The following is a 26,373-nucleotide window of genomic DNA, read 5'->3' as shown; positions in this document are numbered from 1 at the left end:
TAAAACCGGAAAAAGAGGAAACAGCCTATCGTTAGCGAGTAGCAACAAGATGTCCTTGTTTCGTGAATTAAAAATACACGTCGGTCAGATGATACTGGAAATAAAACTGGGTCACACTAAAATTGGCTGTGTTTCTAAGACTGAAATTGAAGTCCAGTCAAAGGTGTAATACAATACATTAAATTAAATGATTAATAATAGTAAAATAACTATAAACAAATAACCGTCAACCCAGTCTAGTCATCGATGGTGTGATGATGCGGAAATAAAATCTTGGAACGCTTACAAAATTAGATCATACGATATTTTGTTTGTGAAGTGGCGCCTTTTCATTGAGTCGTGCGGGAGGTGTGGCCAACGGCGTCACGTAGCGCGCTGTTAGCAAACATGTTTTGATAATCGTATAAAACTAGTTTATTGTTTACAAATTTTTCAGTACTAACTCAACATTCAAAGGAGAAGGTACTCACAGTTTTAAAAGCAATAATATAAAAAGACATTCAATTTTACGAGAACTTCATATTTTTGAAAGTGACGTGCTAAGAAAGTGAACGAGAGTGAAGTGAATGTAAAAAGTTTGTTTTGGTTTGCTCGGCTGCGATTGGCAGAACTGTTATCGTGCGATTTTACGTCACTCGTATCTGTCATTGATTTATTTATATTTTTCGTCAAGGCTTTACGTAAATATTAGATTTGCTGCAGCTGTGAATCGAGACTGCTGCTGTGATAGCGTGATATCCAATCGTCGAGAGAGTTATTTGTACTGACTGTGACATTACGATAAACTAAATGTGAAGTGACGGTCGCTAGCGTACGTTTCGCCTAAGAATTTGCTTTGTATCTAGAAATTAGATACAAATCTAAGTGACTGGTGTGTAAATAAATAAATAGACTGTGTTTTACGTGCACTGAGATCGAATAAAGCTTTAAATATGTCGTCGTTGGGCAGTCAGTGGCGGATTATTCGGCACTATCTGTCGATGACCAACTTGAATGCTGAAGTTGAAAAACTCGTGCAGAGAATGAAACCAGCCTCTCCAGAGCAGTGGGACAGTAAGTAGCATTGATCTCATACATAAATTGTCCATTTTGTTTTGCTAAGAGTTCAGTAATTGAGTTCATAGGCTATTTTTATTCTCAGGGCCTCAATTAATATTAAATTTTGTTATCAGGGCACCAGACGTCCTTTTGATTGTTTGGGCCTTCAACCTCTGTTCCGGACGATGACTTCATAAATAAACTATAAACAAGTTTCAGGGTTTCAATGACTTCATTAACATTTCATTGAAATAAACACTGTTTTGTTTACAATTGTTATCTTGTTTTAAAAGATTTTTTACCCTTTTTTACAGATTTAATTAGGAAATTTGAAAAAGCAGTCACAGCTAGATTATCAACAACAACTAAAGAAATTGAACCAACCATTGAAAAGAAGACTGTTACTAAAGAAACTACCGCAAGGGCCACAGATGAGAAACCCTTTAAAATACCTAATCAAGATGAGAAGTTTCCACAGGAGGGGCTGTCGGTGGGTTCGGAGGCCAAGGAGATCACCATGGAAGGTCTATGGCAAGGGTTGAAGTTGAAGAAGGATATTCATTTTGGGAAAATATCGGAGAACAGCTGGAAATCAAATAAGCCTATAGTTACAAAGGTGAGTCTTTTTCATATTCTATCTATCTATCTATTAAGCCCCTTTTTTCTGAATTAGAGAATGTCTCTTAGTTCAGTGTGCCGCTTGGCAAAGGCCTCCTCTAGCTCTTTCCACTGACGTCTATCCTGGGCCACTCTTCTCCACTTCGAGCCCAATGTAAGCTTCAGTTCATCCTCCCATCTCATACGGGGTTTTTTCTGGCCCCTTTTCATATTCTAAAAAAAACTATTTTTTCAGACAGTTTGTGGTGCGGGTCGGACTCCAGCTGATCTCATTAATTAAAGCATCATTGAACTTTAGAGTCCCACACGCAAGGCATAGGTAGTTATAGGTGAAAAAGTTAAGAAAGTCACCTGTTGTATGTGTGAGTGACTAGAGAATACATAGTGAATAGAGAACACATATTTAAAATTAGTAACACAAACAAAACTAACGCCTATTCTTGACTTTCATAAGAGCATTATGTTAATGCCTAAATTGAAGAATAAAGAATTTCATTGCATTTGAACACGTCACTCACACATACAACAGGTGACTTTCTTAAGTTTTTCACCTAATATCTGGGCAACCGAGCTTCGCTCGGTTCTGTTTCGTATCCTTGACATGTGTCGCCATCTAGTTCAAAAATGAATAGTACCTAAATCGAGCGAAAGAATTCTCAGCCTTAACAACACAACTACTCCACACGAGATGGCGCGCATTTCGCCACAAAAACTCAAATAGTGTATTTTCTATTCATTTTAGCCTTGACCTGTGTCGCCATCTAGTGTTTGCAATAAATAGTACTTACATCGACCGAAAGAATTCTGTCTTAACAGTACAACTACTGCACACGAGATGGCGCGCGAAGAAAAACGCATGAAAACTCGAAAATTCGCGTTTTCCGGGACCTAAGGATAAGTTAGACCGATTTTTCACCCCCAAAAACCCCCACATAACAAATTTCTGCGAAATCGTTAGAGCGGTTTCCGAGATCGTCAGTGTAAATAAATATATATATAAATAAATAAATAAATAAATAAATATACAAGAATTGCTCGTTTAAAAGTATAAGATAAGACCACAGATCGGATCAAACTTTTGGCATTATTCCAGCTCATGTTTGTACCATGTGTTATAATTATAGTAATTGATTAAGATAATAAACAATAACAAGTCATTCTGCAGTATGACAATGATCTGGCCGTCAAAAATAATTTATTTAAAGATTAAATTTATTTAATTAAATCAAAACCTTATTGCCGTTTTATAAGGCTTAATTTGTAATTTAAATGTATCTGATTATTGGTTATATTGGTTATGTTTTCATTGCTTTGATAGTATTCACTCAGATAAAAAAAAATTGCCAGTTTTTAGGGTTCCGTAGTCAACTAGGAACCCTTATAGTTTCGCCATGTCTGTCTGTCCGTCCGTCCGTCCGTCCGTCCGTCCGTCCGTCCGTCCGTCCGTCCGTCCGTCCGTCCGTCCGTCCGTCCGTCCGTCCGCGGATAATCTCAGTAACCGTAAGCACTAGAAAGCTGAAATTTGGTACCAATATGTATATCAATCACGCCAACAAAGTGCAAAAATAAAAAATTGAAAAAAATGTTTTATTAGGGTTCCCCTCCCTACATGTAAAGTGGAGGCTGATATTTTTTTTCATTCCAACCCCAACGTGTGATATATTGTTGGATAGGTATTTAAAAATGAATAAGGGTTTACTAAGATCGTTTTTTGATAATATTAATATTTTCGGAAATAATCGCTCCTAAAGGAAAAAAAGTGCGTCCCCCCCCCTCTAACTTTTGAACCATATGTTTAAAAAATATGAAAAAAATCACAAAAGTAGAACTTTATAAAGACTTTCTAGGAAAATTGTTTTGAACTTTATAGGTTCAGTAGTTTTTGAGAAAAATACGGAAAACTACGGAACCCTACACTGAACGTGGCCCGACACGCTCTTGGCCGGTTTTTTTTTGTTTAAATTAGAAGAATTAAAGTAACTAATTAAAGCAAGTATGACTAAGTACATACATACATACATACAATACATACAATCACGCCTGTATCCCATAAAGGGGTAGGCAGAACACATGAAACTACTAAAGCTTCATTGCCACTCTTGGCAAATAAGGGATTGAAAGAAAACGAAACTGTGACTAAGTATTTGGTATATACATCAAAAATAGCTTTAGTACATGTTTCAGTGAATCGGCAAAAGTGGCATGACAATTGTGTCAAAGTCTAGTCAATGGTTCCAATTTGTCTCATACCATAACGACAAAAGTTGCTTGTGTCTTCATACATATTACCTGTCAAGGTGTCTTTATTGCAAGCAATAAAGTAGGACATTTGTCAACTATTTACACATTTCCATATTTTGTCTAAAATTTGTAACAACTGATTTAAACAAAACATTGTATAAGTAAACAATATCTATTTTAAATTGATCTAAATTTGTAACTAGCACATATAAAACAAAGAAAGTAATAAACACAGATATCAGCTGATTATGATAACATGATCCACTCACTTTTGCCAGGGGGTCAATACCTATCTAATTCAGATAAGCTTGCGGCCTCAATATTTTGCGGAAAAGATAAAAGGACACAAATAGATTAAGTAGGATTTTGTTTTTATAGGTTTGTAAACTTTCAATAACAACTCAATAAATTTATCTCAAATTTGAACCACAAAGCCTCATAGAAGTAACCTGAAAAAATAGGTAGTGATCGATAATATCACGAAATCTACAATAATTATCGCAACAAACGCACTTAGCAACAGTTAAGACTTAAGTTATCTTGCGAAAATATGGTTTTGTCATCTTCAATTGCGATGTGCAGAAAAGAGACGCAACGCGTATATTTTGAGCATATGTCACACAAGTTCTAGATAAAAAGGAAAGTATTAAGTTATCTATAACATAACAAATAAAATTGTTATCTCATCACGCGGTCTTCAATGTAATATCACGTTCTTCAAGTACGTCATGACTGAGATACATGCAAATACTTGTGAATCCATACTAATAATAAATGGGAAAGTGTGTGTGTCTGTTTGTTTTTCCGTTTTTCACGGCAAAACTGAGCGACGAAGTGACGTGATTTTTAGGGTTCTTTAGTCAACTAGGAACCCTTATAGTTTCGCTATGTCTGTCTGTCCGTCCGTCCGTCCGTCCGTCCGCGGATAATCTCAGTAACCGTTAACACTAGAAAGCTGAAATTTGGTACCAATATGTATATCAATCACGCCAACAAAGTGCAAAAACCGGCCAAGAAAAATGGTAAAAAAATGTTTCAAAACAATTTTCCTAGAAAGTATTTATAAAGTTCTACTTTTGTCATTTTTTTCATATTTTTTAAACATATGGTTCAAAAGTTAGAGGGGGGACGCACATTTTTTTCCTTTAAGCGACTATTCACGAAAATATTAATATTATCAAAAAGCGATCTTAGTAAACCCTTATTCATTTTTTAATACCTATCCAACAATATAAACGTTGGGGTTGCAATTTCAGCCCCCACTTTACATGTAGGGGGGGTACATTTTTTATTTTTGCACTTTGTTGGCCCCTACATGTAAAGTGGGGGCTGAAACTTTTTTTTTTTAATTTCAACCCCAACGTGTGATATATTGTTGGATAGGTATTTAAAAATGAATAAGGGTTTACAAAGATCGTTTTTTGATAATATTAATATTTTCGGAAATAATCGCTCCTAAAGGAAAAAAAAGTGCGTCCCCCCTCTAACTTTTGAACCCTATGTTTAAAAAATATGAAAAAAATCACAAAAGTAGAACTTTATAAAGAATTTCTAGGAAAATTGTTTTGAACTTGGTAGGTTCAGTAGTTTTTGAGAAAAATACGGAAAACTACGGAACCCTACACTGAGCGTGGCCCGACACGCTCTTGGCCGGTTTTCTTTTAAGTGGAGATAGTTGCAGGGATGGAGAGTGACATAGGCTACTTTCTGTTTCTTTATAACCCCCCGCTTCCCTAAAATAGGGGTGGAAGTTTGTATGGAGCACTCCGCAATTTTCGAATTTAGCGCGTGCGAAGCCGCGGGCAAAAACTAGTATAATATATGATATCCTCTGTGAGTTACCAACATGATACCGAATTGCTGAAAATGTATTTGGCTAAAGATGACACACAATTTCAAACAGGCTAACGCCGTGGCTTGCGTGGGCGACGGTCGCGCGACGGCGATGCGACGCATACGAAATCAAACCTTATCGATATGGAAGTAGATGATGCGATGAGACGCGACAGCGACGGTTGCGCGACCGTCGCCCACGCAAGACACGGCGTAATGAAACAATTATGTAAAATTAATAGTAAACTTTTCCATCATCATGATATTTAAACTTTTTTTTCTTTACTTTCTTTTAAATAAAAAAATAATAATAATAATAATCTAATTGGTCGGACGAAGTACCTCTGGTGCAGAACTATTACAGTACCTACACTTTCACTTTGAATAAAGGTACTTAATTGACCGAAAACAGTTCACCTTTTTAGCTATTACAAAATGAAATAACTACAAGTATGTAACAAATTAAAATTTTGAAAAAACCTTCGACCGCGTCATAGTGGACCGATTTTCATGAAACATGGCTAAGAACACTCCCGACTAACTCAGCTTTCAGACAAAAAAACGAAATCTAAATCGGTTCATCCGTTCGGGAGCTACGATGCCACAGACAGATACCCCGTCGTTTTTGCGTCGGAGGTTAAAAACGAAGTAAAAAAAAAAACAAAAAGTTTGAATGTCTATAGAAGCGTTAAGCCAAACAGTAAACAGATAACTTTTTGACCTGTGTCACTCCAGTTGTAAAGAAAAAAAGAAAAATAACAAGTAAAAACTTAAATTGAAATGTCTCTTTCAGAGTTCCATCCATTCCCGGACCGCATACGTGATATCCGCGCTCGTGACGGCGGAGACGACGGAATGCCTCATGAGAAGGACGGTGCACTTCATCGACCATTTGAAACAGTATCCTGAGTCTAGGGACTATGCTATTAAGGTAACATTGACATTGAATAACACTAATAAATAAATAAATATTGGGGGACACCTTACACAAATCAACCTAGCCCCAAACTAAGCAAAGCTTGTACTATGGGTGCTAGGCGACGATATACTTACTTATACAGGGTGATTCATGAGTCGTGAGAAGGAGTGAACAGGGTACTGGGGAACAGGGGTCACACTGAGGAGGGTCACACTGGGAGCAACTTTCATAATAGGGCAACACTAAAAACGCTGACTTTTTAAGATAGGACATGTGGACCATTAAAAAGCCAAAGAGGTATAATGGAGAAAATGTGGCGTATAATACTGCTTACAGTTGAACATTTATACCACAAATCAGCCTTTATATCGCCTTTATTATTATCTGCATAGCGGGTGTTTAAAACACCCACAAGACGCCTGGTAGCTATTTTGTGGGGCACTTTGTGTACCGTAATAACGGCTATTGCTTTATAGTGGTACACTTGTAGATTATTAACTAGGAATAAGCTGAATAAATGTTATTTTATGGTAACTTGTAACCTCCTCGTCTTTATTATGAATCCACCATTTTTATTGTTTAACCTATAAATGCATCCTGATTAATTTTCGACTTTTATGATATTTTGGGTATAAATTATGAATGTATTGTATCAGTTATTACTTTTTAATACCATAATGCTGACTTTGTATTGTATAAATCTCTCCAAAACACAAAAAAAATATTTCATCAGATCTTATTTATTTATTATTATTTTTTTTTATTATTATTATTTATTATTTGGAGAACCAACAGCTTACAATTCAGGATAGATAATATAACCCTAGTAACAAACAGCCAATTATAGGTTCCCACCAGTAGTAACAGGTTATCAAACAAATGGTGGCTAGTACTAAATTACTAACTATGTACGTGTATCTCACTAACACGTAATGATTATTACATGTCTTGGAAAAGCAAAACTTAGAACTAAACTAATATATAAGTACATTAACAAGTTATACCGATATAGTATTCAACATTAACAATCTATATAACATGTTGTCGCTCGTGGCTTGCTCACTTAAGTAACTCGTCTGTCAAGATCCGTCTTATGGTAGTTATGTTGCTATTAAAAACGTCAATATCACGCTTCCTCGATAATTCATTTAAGCTTTTACCAGCTCGTAATAGAAAGCTATTTTTCCTATAGTTACGTGAAGTAAGTGGGATTGATAAGGGAGGGAAGTATCTTTTCGATCTAGATGGTGTATTGAAGGAAAGCTTAGCGAGCAATTCGGGACAATCAATATTGCCATTTGAAATGCTAAGTAAAAAGGAAATATCAGCAATATGACGACGTTTATATAATGGAATAAGGTGATGTTTTTTGCAAATATTTTCATAATTTGATGAATTATAAACGGTGTTTAGTTTAAAGCAGAGATATTTAACAAACTTTTTCTGTATACGTTCTACTCTGTTAATGTATATATTATAAGAAGGGTTCCAAATTTGAGACGCATATTCCAGTTTGCTTCTGACATATGTACAATAAAGGACTTTCATAGTTTTAATTTGAGTAAAATGTTGGCAACTACGCATAATAAACCCTAATGTCTTAGTAGCACTAGTTACTATATTGTCTATGTGACTATCAAATAGAAGCTTAGAATCATGGATGACTCCCAAGTCCCTCATACATGATAGAGTTTCAAGCTCATGGTTATTAAGCTTATATGTAGTCGGGATTATATTGCGTTGTCTAGTGAAAGTTAAAGCAAAGCATTTGGAAACATTTAATTCTAGTTTATTAATTTGACAATATGCGACAAGTCGTGTAAGATCATTTTGTAAAAGGGTAGAATCATGTACTGAGCTAACTTTGGTAAAAATCTTCATATCGTCAGCAAAGCATAGCAACTTGGCAGACTGGAAGCAGTCACTGATGTCATTAACAAATATATTAAAAAGCAAAGGGCCCAACAACGATCCTTGAGGAACGCCACTGGGAACACTTACCCAGCCTGACATGTAGTTGTTAATGACAACAGCTTGCGACCTATTATCAATATAAGATGTGAACCATCGCAATAGATCCCCATGAATACCCATATTATTTAATTTAAAAATTAGTAATTTATGGTCAATCCTATCAAATGCTTTGCTGTAGTCGGTGTACACTACATCGACTTGACTACCCTCAGACATGGCCGTAGTTACATAATCATTAAGGAGTATCAAATTTGAAACGGTAGACTTACATCTCAAAAAACCATGTTGAAAAGGACTAAAATAATTCTTAATTGCCTCATATACTTGTGAATAAACTAGCTTTTCAAGTACTTTAGCAAGTATACAAAGTTTAGAAATTGGCCTATAATTAGTTACTTCAGTTTTTGAACCCTTCTTATGAACGGGTGTAATATAGGCTGATTTCCAAATCGAGGGGACGTGGCAATCAGTGAACGAGCGCTTAAACAGGAGAGATATGGGTTTTACAATAGCATCCGCACAGTTAATCAAAAATTGAGCTGGCATGTCATCAGGTCCAGCCGATTTGGACGGATCCAATTTTAATAGTAACTTAACAATAGCATCCGAATTAACCTCTACATTACATATGTGTGAATATGGACTAACCACGGATGTGACCACTTGGTCGGTACTAGGTGCTGAAAATGTTGTATAGAAATAGTTAGAGAAAGTTTCACATATATCTTGGGCTGTGTTAACTAATCTATCTTCGTACTTTAAACAATTTGGTATACCATGTGAGCTAGAACGTGACTTAATGTAGGACCAGAACTGCTTGGGGTTTTTAACGATGTTGCTTTCGAGCTTGCGAACATAGGAAGTAAAGCATGACTGTTCAAGTTTTTTGACCCTGTCCCGTTGAAAATTAAAAGAGATTTGATCTGATATATTGCCATATATACGAAATTTTTTAAAATATTTAGCTTTCTCTTTGATCGCTTTTTTTAGTGCGGGCGAATACCACTTAGGAAAACTATCGTCATGAATTATTTTACTAGGAATATATTTAAGTCGCAGTTTTTTAAATATGGAATAAAAGAAGTTAACCGACTCATCTAAAGAGCGTCGCGAGAATTCTTCCTCCCAGTTAATCAAGGTCAGTTCATTGTTGATGGAGGGATAATCGCCTTTATTGTAAAAATATTTAATACGAGAAGCGGGTTTTAAACTGCTTATTTGTGCGAACTGAATCGAGACTAATATTGCTTTATGGTACGGGTCAATCGGTACTAAAGGGTCCAAACACTCACTAACATGTACTACATCATTTGACAGGACAAGGTCTAATAACTTTCCGTATTGGTTTAGAATATCATTATACTGACTTAAGTTTAAGGTGTTTAATTCATCAATCAAACAACACTCATCATTAGTTTTATAGTTCGAGGGCACCAAAATAGAATGCTGACGTGTCCATATTATATTGCTCATGTTAAAGTCTCCTATTATTAAGTATTTATCATCACATCCACGCAACACAGCTTCACTCAGGCTATCAAGGAAATTAGATAACTGCTGTGAGAATGTATTACCCTTATTTTGCTTACATAAATATAAAACACACAGGTGCAGTTTAATTGATGAGTTATGCCGGCCCTTAATAGTCAAAGTTACCCATAGATCCTCAGCCGATGATTGGTAGGTAGGCTGCGGAATGGCTGCCAGTTCCTTACGAATTGCTATAATTACGCCACCTCCACGATTTTGACCGGTTAAAAGCGAATCTCGATCACGTCTCCAAACGACATACCGATCATCAAATAACTCCGTGTCTAGAACTCCATCTAGTAACCACGTCTCTGTTAATAGGATTATGTCATAAGATGCAACTAATAAGTTTCGATAAAAAATTGAAGTTTTCGACCGAAGTCCCCTTACGTTTTGGTAATAAATAGTAGGATAACTCCCTCCCCCATCATTATTTAAAGCCATTTTAGTATATATTCAACGCAATAATAAAATAACAACAAAATAATCGAGCTGCGTAAACAGTGAATTGAATTAAATAAGCATGAAAGGTAAAGTAACTTCGTTTGTAATTGATAAGTTTGTATTTATCGTAACTAATTAAAAACTGAATATTTACGTGGCGCATTAAAATTTTGTGAGTAAATATGTATATATAATGTCGGTAAACTTTCATTCCCAAACATATTTGCGTAATATATACAAAACAAAACGTAGTTACCAATACCAACAGATAAACCATTCACCATTAAAGTTTCACTCATTGTGATATACCACTTTTTTTCTTAACTATGACTTAATTGATAGTTAATCATCAATTAAGTCATAATTAGAACGTAATTGATAATTAGCTATCAATTAGTACTTATCAATTAAGTCATAGTTAAGAAAAATAATCAAAATTCAGTGTTGCCCCATTATGAAAGTTGCTCAGCGTGACCCTCCCCAGTACCCTGTTCACTCCTGCTCACGACTCATGAATCATCCTGTATAGATAAATACATACTTCTATACAGTCATATAAAACATCCATGACTCAGGAACAAATATCTGTGCTCATCACACAAATAAATGCCCTTACCGGGATTCGAACCCGGGACCGCGGCTTAGCAGGCAGGGTCACTATCACTACGCGCTAGGCCAGACGGGTCGGTTTCGCACTACAGATGTAGTGTGAAAAGTAGAGATGGGCCGAATATGGACTTTGCCGAATACGAATATTCGGCCGAAATTCGGTTCAGCTCTTACCGAACCGAACATTCGGCCGAATATTCGGTTACGCCATATTTTTAAGGGGATTAATTAAAACTATTAAATGATTGATAATCGTTACATATGTCACTACAACTATGTTTTTATGATTTAGTGGATAACTAAAACTCTGACAACAACTCTGAATTCTTCTTAACTCTTAAGCTACAGTTTTTTTTTTTACTTTTTTAAAAACAATTGTATTTATATTTTGATGCATAGGTTTCTCTTTTTTAGCAGTTCCTTAAAAAACTACTAAAATAGGAGCTTATTATCCAATTGAATACGTAAGATCTTCATTAATTATTTACTTTGTTTATTCGGTAAATATTCGGCAAAGCAACCGAATAATTTGGCCGAATACGAATAATTAAAAACTTGCCGAATATGCCGAATACCGAATATTTACCGAATATTCGGCCCATCTCTAGTGAAAAGCTTTCCCTTCGTATTTTTCCGGAAACGTTTGTATTTGTCATGTTAGTTCAAACAGTATCAGGAAACTGTTAACTGAGACTGAAATAGCATGACATGTTCGTACTTTTCCTTCAAAATACAAAGGAAACTCTTCGCACTACATTTGTACATAATTTTATTATTATCTTATACTTTTAAACGAGCAATTCTTGTATATTTATTTATTTATTTATTTATTTATTTATTTATATACACCGACGATCTCGGAAACCGCTCTAACGATTTCGCTGAAATTTGTTATGTGGGGGTTTTCGGGGGTGAAAAGTCGATCTAACTTGTCCTTAGGTCCCGGAAAACGCGAATTTTCGAGTTTTCATGAGTTTTTCTTCGCGCGCCATCTCGTGTGGAGTAGTTGCATTATTAAGACAGAATTCTTTCGCTCGATGTAGGTACTATTTATTGCAAAAACTAGATGGCGACACAGGTCAAGGCCCCGTATACGAAGCAACAAACATTGAGTAACTTATGAATCGCGGGCGAGGTGTAATAATTTTTTCAAGTCATTTCATATTACTGAAAAAAATACTTACCACGAATAGAAAATTACACAATTTTTTTGAATGACATTTTTTGTGGCGGAAGCGCGCCATCTCGTGTGGAGTAGTTGTATTGTTAAGACTGAGAATTCTTTCGATCGATGTAGGTACTATTTATTATCAAACTAGATGGCGACACAGGTCAAGGATACGAAACAACAAACATTGACTAACTTATGATTCGCGGATGACAAAACTTGCGTATTCATTAAGTGCTTTAATTATTATTACGAATTTTAAGCTTCTTCCGTTATCTCAGTAGTATTTTTAAAATTAAATACTTCAAACAGAAGTGCATTCTAGAATTATCCGGAAATAATAGGCACATACCGCCATCTGTTAATTGTAATCCGTACTAGCAAGTACTGTTATTTTAGAACTATGAACAAGTAAAAACGAGCAATTCTTGTATATTCCTTTATTTATTTATATAGACGTTCGCGGAAACCGCTCTAACGATTTCGCTGAAATTTGTTATGTGGGGGTTTTTGGGGTGAAAAATCGATCTAGCGAAGCCTTATCGCCATCTCGTGTGGAGTAGTTGTATTGTTAAGAGAGAATTCTCGGGCGGCGAAATTAACGACCATATAGCTGCGCTTAGCTCAGCGATGAGGTCGATCTAATAATGTTCACAGACAGATCGCATGTGTCAGGGTTTCGAATTTCGGCCAGAAATTAAGTTTTTGTTTTTATTTTTTTTACAACAGTTTTTTTTATATAAAGACGTGATATAATAAAATAGAACCGAGCGAAGCTCGGTCACCCAGATATTTTTTATTATAAAAGTACATCCACATCATATATATTGTGAATTACATAACAAACGTTCAAACAGATATTAAGTACTGATATACATGACAATTACGGAGTACATAACATTCTCTACCTTAATCTACCTACCTACATTATCTACATTCACAAGTAAAAGTTACCACATTGTCACTTACCATAAGGATGAAGTTTTCTCGTAGATTTCTACGAATCATAGATTTAAGAAATGGGGAGTTGAGACATGCCGGGGATTTGTATTGAATGTCGCAAGGTCTTAAACCCACACAAAGATTTAATAAACACAGATTTAAGAAGTATTTAATCCATACTTAATATTATAAATGGGAAAGTGTGTGTGTCTGTTTGTTTGTCTGTCTTTCACCTCAAAACGGAGTGATGAATTGACGTGACTTTTTAAGTGGAGATAGTTGAAGGGATGGAGAGTGACATATGCTATTTTTTGTCTCTTTCTAACGCGAGCGAAGCCGCGGGCAACAGCTAGTCTTTAGTATTTGCTCTGAGCTACGAATTATCAAAGTGGATCGAGTAACTATGCCATTCTGTTTCCTATAATGGACCTAACTATATGCCTAAGTTAACGGAATTCAATAAAAACACTGTGTAGAGAATTACTGTCGAAGTATTATATAATGTGTAATTATAGGCAATCTTTCGACACAGAATTAAAACTAAATCGTTTAATTAATCCTTTTTGAGCAACCTGTACTAAGAAAGTACGCGGTAATTTCAAATTTTATATAACCAGGCGATAAAAGGTACCTACCCTAGGCGAAGAAAATTTTTTTTGTATGGTACCTATTACTTCTCTTAGGGGTATATTCTAAATGGACTATTGTATTTCATAGGAAGGTGCCGTGCGTGCACTTTTGAGGGTACAACGAAGACTGAGCGATGATAAACCTGTCACCAAAGAGACTGCGGGCATCGTGAAAGAGGTAATTATTATTAATATTAAGTTTTTGACATAAAATGCTGCTAAATACTACCCCTTAGTCATAAACGTTCAGTAAAGTTATCAAGCTGTTAAAGTTCGTTTGTCCCTTTCTATCACACCAATACGTCGGAAAGGGACAAACGAACTTTATCGGCTTGATAACTTTAGTGTAAACTTATGAATAAGGGGGTTATTTTTTAAGTTCACGTGATAAAGTTACATACATACATACAATCACGCCTGTATCCCATGAAGGGGTAGGCAGAACACATGAAACCACTAAAGCTTCAGTGCCACTCTTGGCAAATAAAATAAGGGGTTAAGAAAACGAAACTGTGACATTGCAGTGACAGGTTGCCAGCCTCTCGCCTACGCCACAATTTAACCCGTATCCCATAGTCGCCTTCTACGACACCCACGGGAAGAAAGGGGGTGGTGAAATTCTTAACGTGATAAAGTTGTTAATTATAATTAAACTTAATAAAGTCTACACGCGAGGCTTCAAGGTAAGCTACTATTAAGAGAACCATTATGAAGCGAACATTCTGTGAGTTCTGTGACATAACAAGAAAATAACATTTGAAAAAAGAATTAATAAAAAATGAGAATTCAAAATTTTGAACGCCAAAGAATTCAATCAATATTTTCGCATTCGAAAGCAAATCACAATGATGCTCCGCTAACGATAGGTGTAGTTTTCAATGGGAAGGAAAGGGAGAGAGAGATGTGGAAGGGGGAAAGGGGGTTAAAACTTACATTGATACTAATCATTCTATTTTTTCAGGCCCTAGCCCTAATGGGCTACACTGGCCCCACAAAAGGCCCCGGCCCCAACATCTTATCCATCGACGGCGGCGGCATCCGAGGCCTCATCGCCATTGAAGTGCTAAGACATTTGGAGAGACTCACAGGCAGGAGAGTGCAGGACATGTTTGACTATATCATTGGAGTCAGTACGGGGGCTATCATAGCTGCTGTCATTGGTAAGACTTCTGATTCAAAATTATAGGTAGACTCTAATAGTGGTTTATGTTGATCCCACAAAAGGTTATAAAAGGTTGTAATATCTTACTCAACTGAGGCCTCCTTGCTGTCAAAGTGCCACATTTCTTACGCTCCTATACAGATAAGTAATCGTCCGCGGACCTCTTAAGCCTCCGCCACACATAAAGCGTTTTGATAGCGTAGCGTCAGCGGAGTGCAATGATAGCGGTGCGCCGGCGTTCCGCTCGTAATCCGCGCGCATTCCGCTCGCAATCCGCGCTCGTTAGTTCTCGCCGGCGTCGGTTGGGCGCAACGCCAGCGTTCGTCCGGCGCACCGCTATCGTTGCGCTCCACTACCGCTCGGCCTACGCTATCAAAACGCGCGCGCATCGTGTGGCCGACCTTATATTAGTGCAAATACTAATCTCTTGTAATGGATGTCTATAGGGGTTGGTCTGTGCGCTCGGCTCTTCAAAAGCTTTTAATCAATAACTCTTAAGCTTAATATAACTTCAATCTAGGAAATCTGTGAAATACACCTTTAATTTTGAATAATAAAGACACTCTTTACTGAATAAAATTAATTATAGTTATCATTTAAAATAATAATAATAATGTCGCAGAATTATATTTATAATTGTGTTCTTGTTTCAGGCGGAGGCGTGGGTACTCTAGACACGGCCAATCAAATGTACATGACGCTATCTAAGGAAATGTTCGGGAACACCTCACTCATTGGAGGTAAAATCTCATAAACACAACATTTTTACAGTTAGAAAGTATAGAAAGATATAGAAAACAGACATAAAGTATAAAGATGTCGATTTGAAAGCTGACTGATACTCCAGTAATATTCATTTTAATGTAAAAAAAATACAGTTTTTCTCGTCTATATTATCAAAAAAAAAAACAAATCAAAAACATTTCTTCAGCAAGTAAGCCACAGGGGCACTTTTACATGTCAACAATTACAATAAATAGTATGAATTCAAGTAAAGTACAAAGTTACTATGATTGATAAGAGATGTTAGAGATGTATAAAGTCTCTAAATGTCAAAGTACATCTAAAAAAAAACATGATGAAAAAAATACACTAGAGAAAATAAATATACTTAATCTACCTACTTTTTTTTCCTTGGAAATGTATATGGTCTCCAAGAGTCAGAAAGAAAATATACAAACAAGGACCGAACAAAGTGCCTCAATGTAATCTTACTCAAAACGAATGTTACAATATAATAGTATAGCCCCTATTAGCTGGAACAGACCGGTCTTCACAAACAGAACCCGTTCACGAGTATGGCGCGTATCTCAGCCTTATACAACAACCTATTAGACTTTTTAACATCTTGTACAATGAGCAAATATCAAAAAACTTGTTCGCGGAGGTAGTTGAAAAAATATTAATCCAACAGAGTTCGAAACGTCGGGATGTATTTTAAATTCATTATACGCGATTTAATCCGTTTCCATAGTTTTATTTCATGAGCTTTTCATATTATTTATTTACCGGGGCAAACGACGCAACGGAGCCACGCTGTGACGTCATCGCCCAAATGAATTAATTAATTGTATTTTTTTTTGTTCTCTTTTTTTTGTCTTTTTCTCTCTTTGTTTTTGTTATCTAAGTTTCGTGACGCATTGGTTATACTGCAAGGTCATGTAAACATGTTTTTTTAATAAAAAAAAATAGATCTCAATAATTTTTATTTTATTTGATTTTACTTCTCAATAAAAGCAAGCGTATTTTTTACAGGTACATCTAGGTTAGTTTGGACACATTCCTACTATGACACGGATGCGTGGGAGGCACTACTCAAAAGAAATCTCGGAGATTGTACTCTTACGGAGTGCAATAGGAACGATACGCCTAAAGTAAGTGTCAATAATCTTTAGATATATGAAACTAATAATATAGTTCTTAGTTCAGAAATTTCTAAGTACCAGTACTACCTATGATATGGTACGGAAAAAACATGAATTATCTGTGGAAAATGTAATATTTGACTGCTCTTTCGGCGCAAACTGGTGGCGCGTAGTGACCCTGCCTGCTACACCGCGGTCCCGGGTTCGAATCCCGGTAAGGGCATTTATTTGCTGATGAACGCAGATATTTGTTCCTGTCATGGATGTTATTCTATGTATATAAGTATTTGTATATTATTTATATCGTTGTCTGAGTACCTGCAACACAAACTTTCTTGAGCTTACCGTGGGACTCTGTCAATCTGTGTAAGAATGTCCTATAATATTTATTTATTTATGACATTCTTCATATATAGGGTACATAATAAATTGTCGTCTTCATAGTAAATCACGAAAACTGTTTGAGATATTCTTTTTTTTATTTTTGTAACAGTACCTCCTTATAGAAGTAATTATATTGAATGGTTCTCATAAACTGTTTTTCCTCAGATGGCGCTAGTGTCGTGCGTAGTAAACGCCGGCTCAAAACTCTCACCATTCCTCTTCCGCTCCTACGAATGTCCGTTCCGGGTCCGTTCAGTGTTCCCCGGAACCGCCCGAGCACAACTGTGGCACGCGGTTAGGGCATCAGCCGCCGCACCTACGTATTTCAACGAATTTAGACTGAACAATCTATTACACCAGGTAAGAAAGAGAGAAATTATATATCTGTTTCGCTCGTGTCCGTGTTCGTTCCGAGTACGTTCAGTATTCTCCGGAACCGCCCGAGCACAACTGTGGCACGCGGTTAGGGCATCAGCCGCCGCACCTACATACTTCAATGAGTTTAGACTGAACAATCTATTGCACCAGGTAAGAAAGAGAGAAATTATATATCTGTTTTGCTCTTATCCGTGTCCCTTTAGAGTACGTTCAGTGTTCCCCGGAACCGCCCGAGCACAACTGTGGCACGCGGTTAGGGCATCAGCCGCCGCACCTACATACTTCAATGAGTTTAGACTGAACAATCTATTACACCAGGTAAGAAAGAGAGAAATTATATATCTGTTTCGCTCGTGTCCTTGTTCGTTCCGAGTACGTTCAGTATTCCCCGGAACCGCCCCAGCACGACTGTGGCACGCGGTTAGGGCATCAGCCGCCGTACCTACGTATTTTTAGACTGAATAACCTTTTGCACCAGGTAAGAATCGTTACTACATCTTATAGGTGGCGCTAGCGTCACTGACGCGAGAGCCAAGCTAAAAAGGCTGTCACACGGTAGCTCGGCACGAATAATACACCTTACCTACGTTTTCCCACAAATATTTATGCTTGTTTTGCGTACCAGTTTTAACATTTACAATACTAGCCTCTTAAGTTGTTGTTTATACTTGCTATGTTGTTTCGTGTATTAAGGTGTGCAATAAAGAGTATTTGTATTGTATCGTATTGTACTAGAATATACCAAACACCTGTTCCAGGTCATTGCATTACATACTTCACAAACACTTACCAACTCCATTCTTCCCAGGACGGTGGCATAATGGTGAACAACCCAACCGGCGTCGGCCTCCACGAAGCCAAGCTCCTCTTCGGCGCCAAAGCGCTCCAGAACGGGACGGTCATTTCCGTAGGCACCGGCAAAGCGTTGCACAATCACCTGGACTACCAGAGCCTAAGCAAGGGACTACAGAAGGAAGCACCTGGGACCAGCTGGAAGGACAAGTTTAACAAGATTTTGGACTCTGCTACGGACACTGAAGGTTCGTGCACCTTTTTACACCTCTAGCAGAATAGTCAAATAGTAGGAATAGGCAAGGTGTTACACAAACACCTGGACTACCAGAGCCTAAGCAAGGGACTACAGAAGGAAGCACCTGGGACCAGTTGGAAGGACAAGTTTAACAAGATTTTGGACTCTGCTACGGACACTGAAGGTTCGTGCACCTTTTTACACCTCTAGCAGAATAGTCAAATAGTAGGAATAGGCAAGGTGTTACACAAACACCTGGACTACCAGAGCCTAAGCAAGGGACTACAGAAGGAAGCATATGGGACCAGCTGGAAGGACAAGTTTAACAAGATTTTGGACTCTGCTACCGACACTGAAGGTTGGTTCTTTTTGCATCATTTTTCTGTCCTTGTAGACTAGTAATCTTCGTTGGTACAGGTTAACCGTACGACAAACACCTGGACTACCAGAGCTTGAGCAAGGGACTACAGAAGGAAGCACCTGGGACCAGCTGGAAGGACAAGTTTAACAAGATTTTGGACTCTGCTACGGACACCGAAGGTAGATTTTCTTTGCACCATTTTGTATTTTTTTTACAGAATAGTATAATATTAGGAACAGGCAAAGCGATACACAAACACCTAGACTACCAGAGCCTAAGCAAGGGACCACAGAAGGAAGCACCTGGAATCAGCTGGAAGGACAAGTTTAACAAGATTTTGGACTCTGCTACCAACACTGAAGGTTGGTTCTTTTTGCACCATTTTTCTGTCCTTGTAGACTAGTAATCTTCGTTGGTACTGGTAAACCGTACGACAAACACCTGGACTACCAGAGCTTAAGCAAGGGACTACAGAAGGAAGCACCTGGGACTAGTTGGTAGGACAAGTTTAACTAAGACTTTGGACTCTGCTACGGACACTGAAGGTTCGCTTTTATTGCACAATTTTCTCTACATTTCTAGCAGAATAGTGAGTTATAGGAACCGGCAAGGCGTTACACAAACACCTGGATTACCAGAGCTTAAGCAAGGGGCTACAGCAGGAAGCACCTGGAATCAGCTGGAAGGACAAGTTTAACAAGATTTTGGACTCTGCTACGGACACTGAAGGTTAATGCACCTTTTTTACACTTCTTGCAGAATGGTCAAGTAGTAACGACAGGAATAGCGTTACACAAACACCTGAACTGTATTATCAGCTGCAAAAGTGGATAGCGAATTTATCAATGAATTCATTCATAATTTCTCCATGCACTTTTGCAGCTGATAGTACATTATAATACACGTGCTTAAAAGGAAATACTGAACTAGTGTCGATTTAAAACACTTCCTGCAGTCGTGCCTCTCCTCCGTTCCTCTTTTCCGCACTTGTATTTTTTTATTTATTTAATAAAACATCTTACATAAATCGCAATATACTATTATTAACTTCTCAAATAATAACGATGTTGTCTCACCAATATTATTTGTTGAAACAGGTACCCACCTAGTGTTGAACGACCTCCTCCCGCCGGGCAGCTACTACCGTTTCAACCCGCCCCTCATGGAAGAGTGCGCCATGGACGAAATCAACCCAGAGAAGCTGAACAACCTGGTTACGGACACACAGGCCTACATACGCCGGAATCAACACAAGTTCCAACAGGTACTAGCACTACCATATATTTTTCCCCTCACTATCTCGGAAACACGTGTTTTGTCCTTTAATACCAGCGGGTACAAACGCATTTTATCCACTAGTGGGTAAAGTAATTTGACCTTCAATAAAGTCAAATTAACTGCTTTTAAATTGATAAAAGTAGGTGAATCTAGTAATAAAGATGATTTACCACATGTGGAACTACTGGAAGCTGTGATAAACGCATTTTTTGCGTTGTAGTTTCCTCATATTATTAAATTAAATTAAAACGGGACTTAATCGCGTAAAACTTACGTTTATATTTAACCCGACGTTTCGGACATGACATTATGTCCGTGGTCACGGGTAGACTGGCTGGGAGTTGTATCAACATCTTCTAGCTGTACGAGTTGTAGTTTCCTCGCTATAGTGAGGGGAAAAGTTTTGTGTTACACTCGGGTGCAAATGTATTTTACATCTCGTGTGTTAATTCCACACTCTGCGTTAAAATACAACTTACACTGCAACTTTGCTTGTATAACAAATAACTTATCTTTAAGGCTGGTTTTAGTGTCACGCGGACCGTCCGCGCGGGGCGATTCGCAGCGGACTGATATGTATAAAGTTCGGGAAGCGTTTTAGAGAGGCGCGGACGACAACATCAACTTCATACAAATTAGTCTCGCGGATCGCTCCGCGCGGACGGTCCGCGTGACCACATCTCGGACACTGGCGATATGAAAGAGGCGCTTTCCTAGCACACATTCTAAGCTCGTGTAGGTGAACGCGTACCATGCTCGTATGAGTGAGATATGACAGGTCGACTGTTCGCGTTTTTGACAGGCGGTAACTGTGAGGTAACCGAGAGGGGGTGGGCGGCACTTTCAGCGGAGAGCGGGAGTGGTCATACTGTACGTTAGTACTCTTTATTATACTGTGGCGTGACACTAAAACCAGCCTAAAATACCCATGTTGTATTTTTTCACGATCATCGAGTAGACTATTCCAAATCCTAAACTTCATGATTTCCGTGTAAAAAGCGCAACGGCTCACTGCGGCTTCATACGAGATACGAGTTGATGGATACTTTTGAACCCTCAGTATTTGTGATCCTAAAATTTTAATTATAAAACTCCCGTGAGACCAAGACATATTTAAAAACTCTTGAAAAAGCTCCTCGGAAATGGAGCGAAACATGTCGAGCGTGATATCGACTTAATACGTGAGTAACCCGCTTAAAATATTTTTGTATTGTATGTGTATTGACGTCTGTTATCTTGCCTAATTAGGACACGTACATAGATTCCGGCTTCTATCAGTCATTTATGTGTCCCGGATTTAGAAAAACATGATAAAAATAATAAGGTTTTCTGTGTTTAATTTGTATTTCTTACTGATCTGTACTGTCTGTAGAATTCTGTATTGGTTATAAATCGGTTAAACTTTCATTGCTTTTGAAATAAAACTATGGAAACGGATTAAATCGCGTATAATGAATTTAAAATTCATCCCGGCGTTTCGATTTTAAATTCATTATACGCGATTTAATCCGTTTCCATAGTTTTATTTCATGAGTAACTATCGCGGTAACCGAAGACAATATTTCATTGCTTTATAGGCGGATAGTGGGGCCGGATTTTTGCCCCTATAAGTTTTGACAATTCTAAAGTTGGAAAAGTTATGTTTATATGAAATAAGGTATATTTACAAGCATATTCGTAAAATATGGTAAAAAGTTAGAACGTGCTTTAGGTATAAATTAGGTATTTGTATATTTTTGCTAGTGATTTGCGAATATTGAATTAAAGTGCATATTATTGATAGCCTGAATTAGCTACGACTTGTTTATTTTTATAAACGAGGGCTAGGACTCATCTATCTTTATCTGTCATTTTGACTTATGTACTTGTAAGAAAGGGATAAAAGACTCGTGCAAATGGGTTAAGTATTGCTACTCAATATTTTAATCAAATAAATAATTATATCTTTTTTTCAGGCGGCAGCCATGCTGGTACGAAAGCGGACCATCGCGCAGAAGGTAATGGACTTTGTCGACTACCAAAGCCAGATTATGGGCGTCGTCGCCAAGTGACAGTTAACTCATCATCGTCAGCTTGCTGATGAATGATGAACGAATGAGTGAATGATCGTCTAGTCTAAGTGAATGAGCGGATAGACATGTAGGGAGGAGTTTTGTGACTGATTATCATGGATATATTTTTTTTTTACTTTGTCGGGCGTTGGGGCCAAATGACTGTTGAGTCATCCTCATCATATAACTGATGAATGATGAACGATTGAGTGAATGGTTGTCTAGTCTAACGTATTAGAAACAGTTTGAAATTGTGCTCTCTGGTTCTATTAAATTAAACCGATTTATCCAAATTGATGAAATCTGTTCCAAGAGTTGACCGGAAAGTAGGATTTCGTATGATTTTGATCGTACAATAACGGATTTAATTCTTATTCTGCGAAACAGTAGAGGTGTATATGTATAAATATATATGTCTGGATGAAAATTACTAAACCGAAAATGAAAAAAAATGCAGATCACATTAACTATACCAAGCTATGTGTGTTCAAAAACAGGTCTAATAAGAGTAATAAGTCAAGTATATTTGGCGTTTTAGCTTCACAATTTGGCCTAATATTGGAACAATTGGGAAGCAACTTCCCGAAGCATTTTGTTATGTCTTGGACTTTGATTGACATGTTTATTTGTTGTGTTTGTATATTGAATCAATATATCTGTGTGCCAATACGGGTGTAAACACGGAAATAAACAGGTATATTTTAATCTTATTGCAATGGCATAAGGCGAATAAGTGTGTATGTAATTATTTGGTGGTGAACTTGGCACTTAGAGTGTCAACAATTTATTATTAGATGAGGCATGTCACAATAGGCACTTTTATACGCTAAAGTCTAGACTAAACTTATGCGGCACACATTTGGTTTGGTTAAAATGAGGGTAGTATTAGTACACCACCTTTTTGTAATTTTTCTCAGGTAGAATTTTTAAAACTGTAAGGAGCGGACGAGGAAATAGTTATTTGTTTTACAAGGGAGCAAAGTTGTTGTTTAACCGCATGTGCCAATATTGATACCCGAGCAAGCGAAAGATTCCAATATTGAACCGCGAGCGTAGCGAGTGGTTCAAAAAGTGGAATCTTGAGCGTTGCGAGGTTATCAAGGCACGATGGTTAAACAAACTTTGCCACCGAGTGAAACACAAAAATTTTCACCACACCAACACTATGAAAATATGAACTGTAAAACATCAAAATAAATAAAGTACTTCAATTTATTTAACATTTACCATTAAAAATCATCATTTATACGTGAATTCTAACACCCAGCTTTAGACATCAAGTTAAAACTTGTATGAAATGACTTTGCACTCTTGTGGATAAAATGCAATTTTGCTATCAGTTTTCGAATAGCAAAGAAAGCCTTTACCAGTTGGTGTGGTGAAAATGATTTTTCACCACACCAACTGGTAAAGGCTTTCTTTCTTATTCGAAAACAGATCCTCAAGAGTGCAAAGTAATTTCATACAAATTTTAACTTGATGTCTTATTATTGAATCTCTCTCACTCTTGAATCATAAATGTTAACCTTCGTGCCTTGAAACCCTTCCTTTATAATTTGGAATCCTGAAACCACAATTTTGGAATCTTTATCTTGCTCGGGTATCAATATTAGCACGAGGCGAGCAGTTAAACAACAACTTCGCCCCCTCGTAAAACAAATAACTATTTTAAAATCGTTACTGGCATTATATACATTTTGCTAATATTATGATAAAACGAGTTGTGGACTTAAAAATGTTTTGAATTATAAAAAAACCATCTACCTACCTAAGTACCTACTATAAAGCATGGAACGAATCTTGTGACTTTTACTGAAATAAAAGTAAGTAGGTATTCAATTTTATGCTTTGTGAACTTTGGTTGTCACCAAATAATATACTTAAACAAAGAGGATCGAGTATTATAGAGAGTTACTGTCAAAGTAAAATGTGTAATCACAGTGCATAGACTGCCATCTCTCGACAGAAGCTTAAAACTTTTGAACCTCAGTTTTGACAATTTGGCCCATATTGTTAGCTTGATATGCAAGAATCTTATATACATACTGGATGTTGCACGCCGAACATTACTTTGAAGCCAGAAAATTTGACCTTGAATTACGTCACGCCGGTCTTGCATCTCTTTCTTTAGGGTGTCCATGATTAAGCATACATTAGGGATATCCCGCGGAATTTGACGTATTACGTTTATACGACTGATTGATTTTGTAATTTATTAAATTCAAATCCGATCAACCGTTTTATCACGAACGTGAACATCCATCCTCACAAACTCAAGTAAAAGGTAAAAAATTACTAATTTGTCCATAATTTGTCAGTCGTCAATAAGGTCCATTTCTATGCCACTCTGCAGTTACTCGACCTTACTGATGTCCGGCAAAAGGTTACCTTTTCCTAAGAACACTACAAATACGATACAGTTTTTACCAGTGGTAAACTAGGTACTGGTTTTTTCCTCACCTCCAAACCTAGGGGTGGTAACACTGGTAACCACTGGGAAATAGTTATGTTATACAAGGGGGCAAAGTTGTATTTTAACGGCGAGTGTGGAATGGAAATACGAGCTAGCGAATGGATTCTAGGGTTGAACCGTTCAAGAATAGAATCCTGAGCGTGGCGAGTGTTGCAACATGAGGCTTATACAACTTATCGTTTACCAAAGAGGATCGAGTATTATAGAAAATTACTGTCAAAGTAAAATGTGTAATCACAGTGCATAGACTGCCGACATCTCTCGACACAGGCTTAAAACCTTTGAACCTAAACTAATCCCAGTAGCTATCAACCCCCGGTGTGGTAATTAACAATGTGGGGAAAATCCCAGTAGTTAGGATAGGTAAAAACTTGGTGGTAACTAGTGGGAATAGCCACAAAAATATAAGGGAAGTATTTGTCAATGGGGAAATAATGAAATACTAGGACGTTTTAAAACAGTATCTTTATTTTTAAGCGCCGCCCCAAATCTCAAGGGAGGTGGTTCTCAATTCGTACGTATTTCAATTCTCTTCGCATGTATATATGTATCTCAATTTAATGTTTATGCCACGACGACCGGTCTGGCTCAGTCGGTAGTGACCCTGCCTGCTAAGCCGCGGTCCTGGGTTTGAATCCCGGTAAGGGCATTTATTTGTGTGATGAGCACTGATATTCGTTCCTGAGTCATGGATGTTTTCTATGTATATAAGTATGTATTTATCTATTTAAGTATGTATATCGTCGCTTAGCACCCATAGTACAAGCTTTGCTTAGTTTGGGGCTAAGTTGATCTGTGTAAGGTGTCCCCAATATTTATTTATTTATTTATTTATATCTCCGTCGTTACTGGACCGATTTTTAAAATTTCTTTCTGTGTCATAATCTTCAGGCTTAAAGTGCAAATCTGCAAATTGTCGAACGCTCTGAAACATTTCCTTTTATCGGTACAATCGACAGCCAACGCTGCCTCCTTCCTTCATCTTTTGGAACACTGAAAAGTTTGATATTATTCATGTTAATTGTAAAGACATAAACAATAAAGTTGGTATTATTATACTGTGATATGAACTATGAACATAGAAACCGTACCAAGTTGATAGATTTAGCTCCATTCAATAAGAGTAAATACCATGCAAGAAAAAAGATTGGTCACCCTAGTCGTAAAACCACACATAGCATTATTTTTCTTTTAAGGTCATATTTATCGTTCTAAACCTATTCGTGGGAATTTTGATATATTTTGAGACAATGAAAACAATATAATGATAAGAACTAACCAAGATTACAAGCAAAATAGCAGAAAATTTATTGCCAGTGAGGTTTATGAACATTTTGGTAAAATAAGTGCTTACTTGTGAAATTTTACGTCGGATTTCGGTTTCCATTTACTTCCACAATGGTTCACTATGCAATACATAGCGCAGAACTTAAGTAAATCGTCGAA

At 37.1% G+C, this 26,373-nt stretch overlaps 1 protein-coding gene across 1 annotated transcript; it reads left to right on the top strand.

Moving 5' to 3' along the window:
- Positions 1-357: 357 nt before the first annotated feature.
- LOC125240580 (calcium-independent phospholipase A2-gamma-like) lies at positions 358-23,459 on the top strand. The gene is made up of 11 exons (XM_048148534.1): positions 358-1,053; positions 1,353-1,654; positions 6,524-6,661; positions 14,034-14,123; positions 14,907-15,105; positions 15,761-15,847; positions 16,863-16,981; positions 17,522-17,716; positions 18,543-18,774; positions 20,223-20,389; positions 22,359-23,459. The coding sequence occupies exons 1-11, from the start codon at positions 933-935 to the stop codon at positions 22,452-22,454; spliced, it is 1,746 nt and encodes a 581-aa protein (XP_048004491.1). The 5' UTR covers positions 358-932; the 3' UTR covers positions 22,455-23,459.
- The last annotated feature ends 2,914 nt before the right edge of the window (positions 23,460-26,373 follow it).

The sequence above is a fragment of the Leguminivora glycinivorella genome, chromosome 2, assembly GCF_023078275.1.
Source record: "Leguminivora glycinivorella isolate SPB_JAAS2020 chromosome 2, LegGlyc_1.1, whole genome shotgun sequence".
NCBI lineage: Eukaryota > Metazoa > Arthropoda > Insecta > Lepidoptera > Tortricidae > Leguminivora > Leguminivora glycinivorella.
This window is presented reverse-complemented; position numbering and strand designations above follow the sequence as displayed.

Bases quoted from the DNA above. Each gene is read 5' to 3' on its own strand.
- LOC125240580 (XM_048148534.1), top strand. From the start codon at position 933: ATGTCGTCGTTGGGCAGTCAGTGGCGGATTATTCGGCACTATCTGTCG. The intron at 1,054-1,352 runs GTAAGTAGCATT...CCTTTTTTACAG, and splicing joins CTCTCCAGAGCAGTGGGACA to ATTTAATTAGGAAATTTGAA. The intron at 18,775-20,222 runs GTTCGTGCACCT...TTGTTGAAACAG, and splicing joins CTCTGCTACGGACACTGAAG to GTACCCACCTAGTGTTGAAC.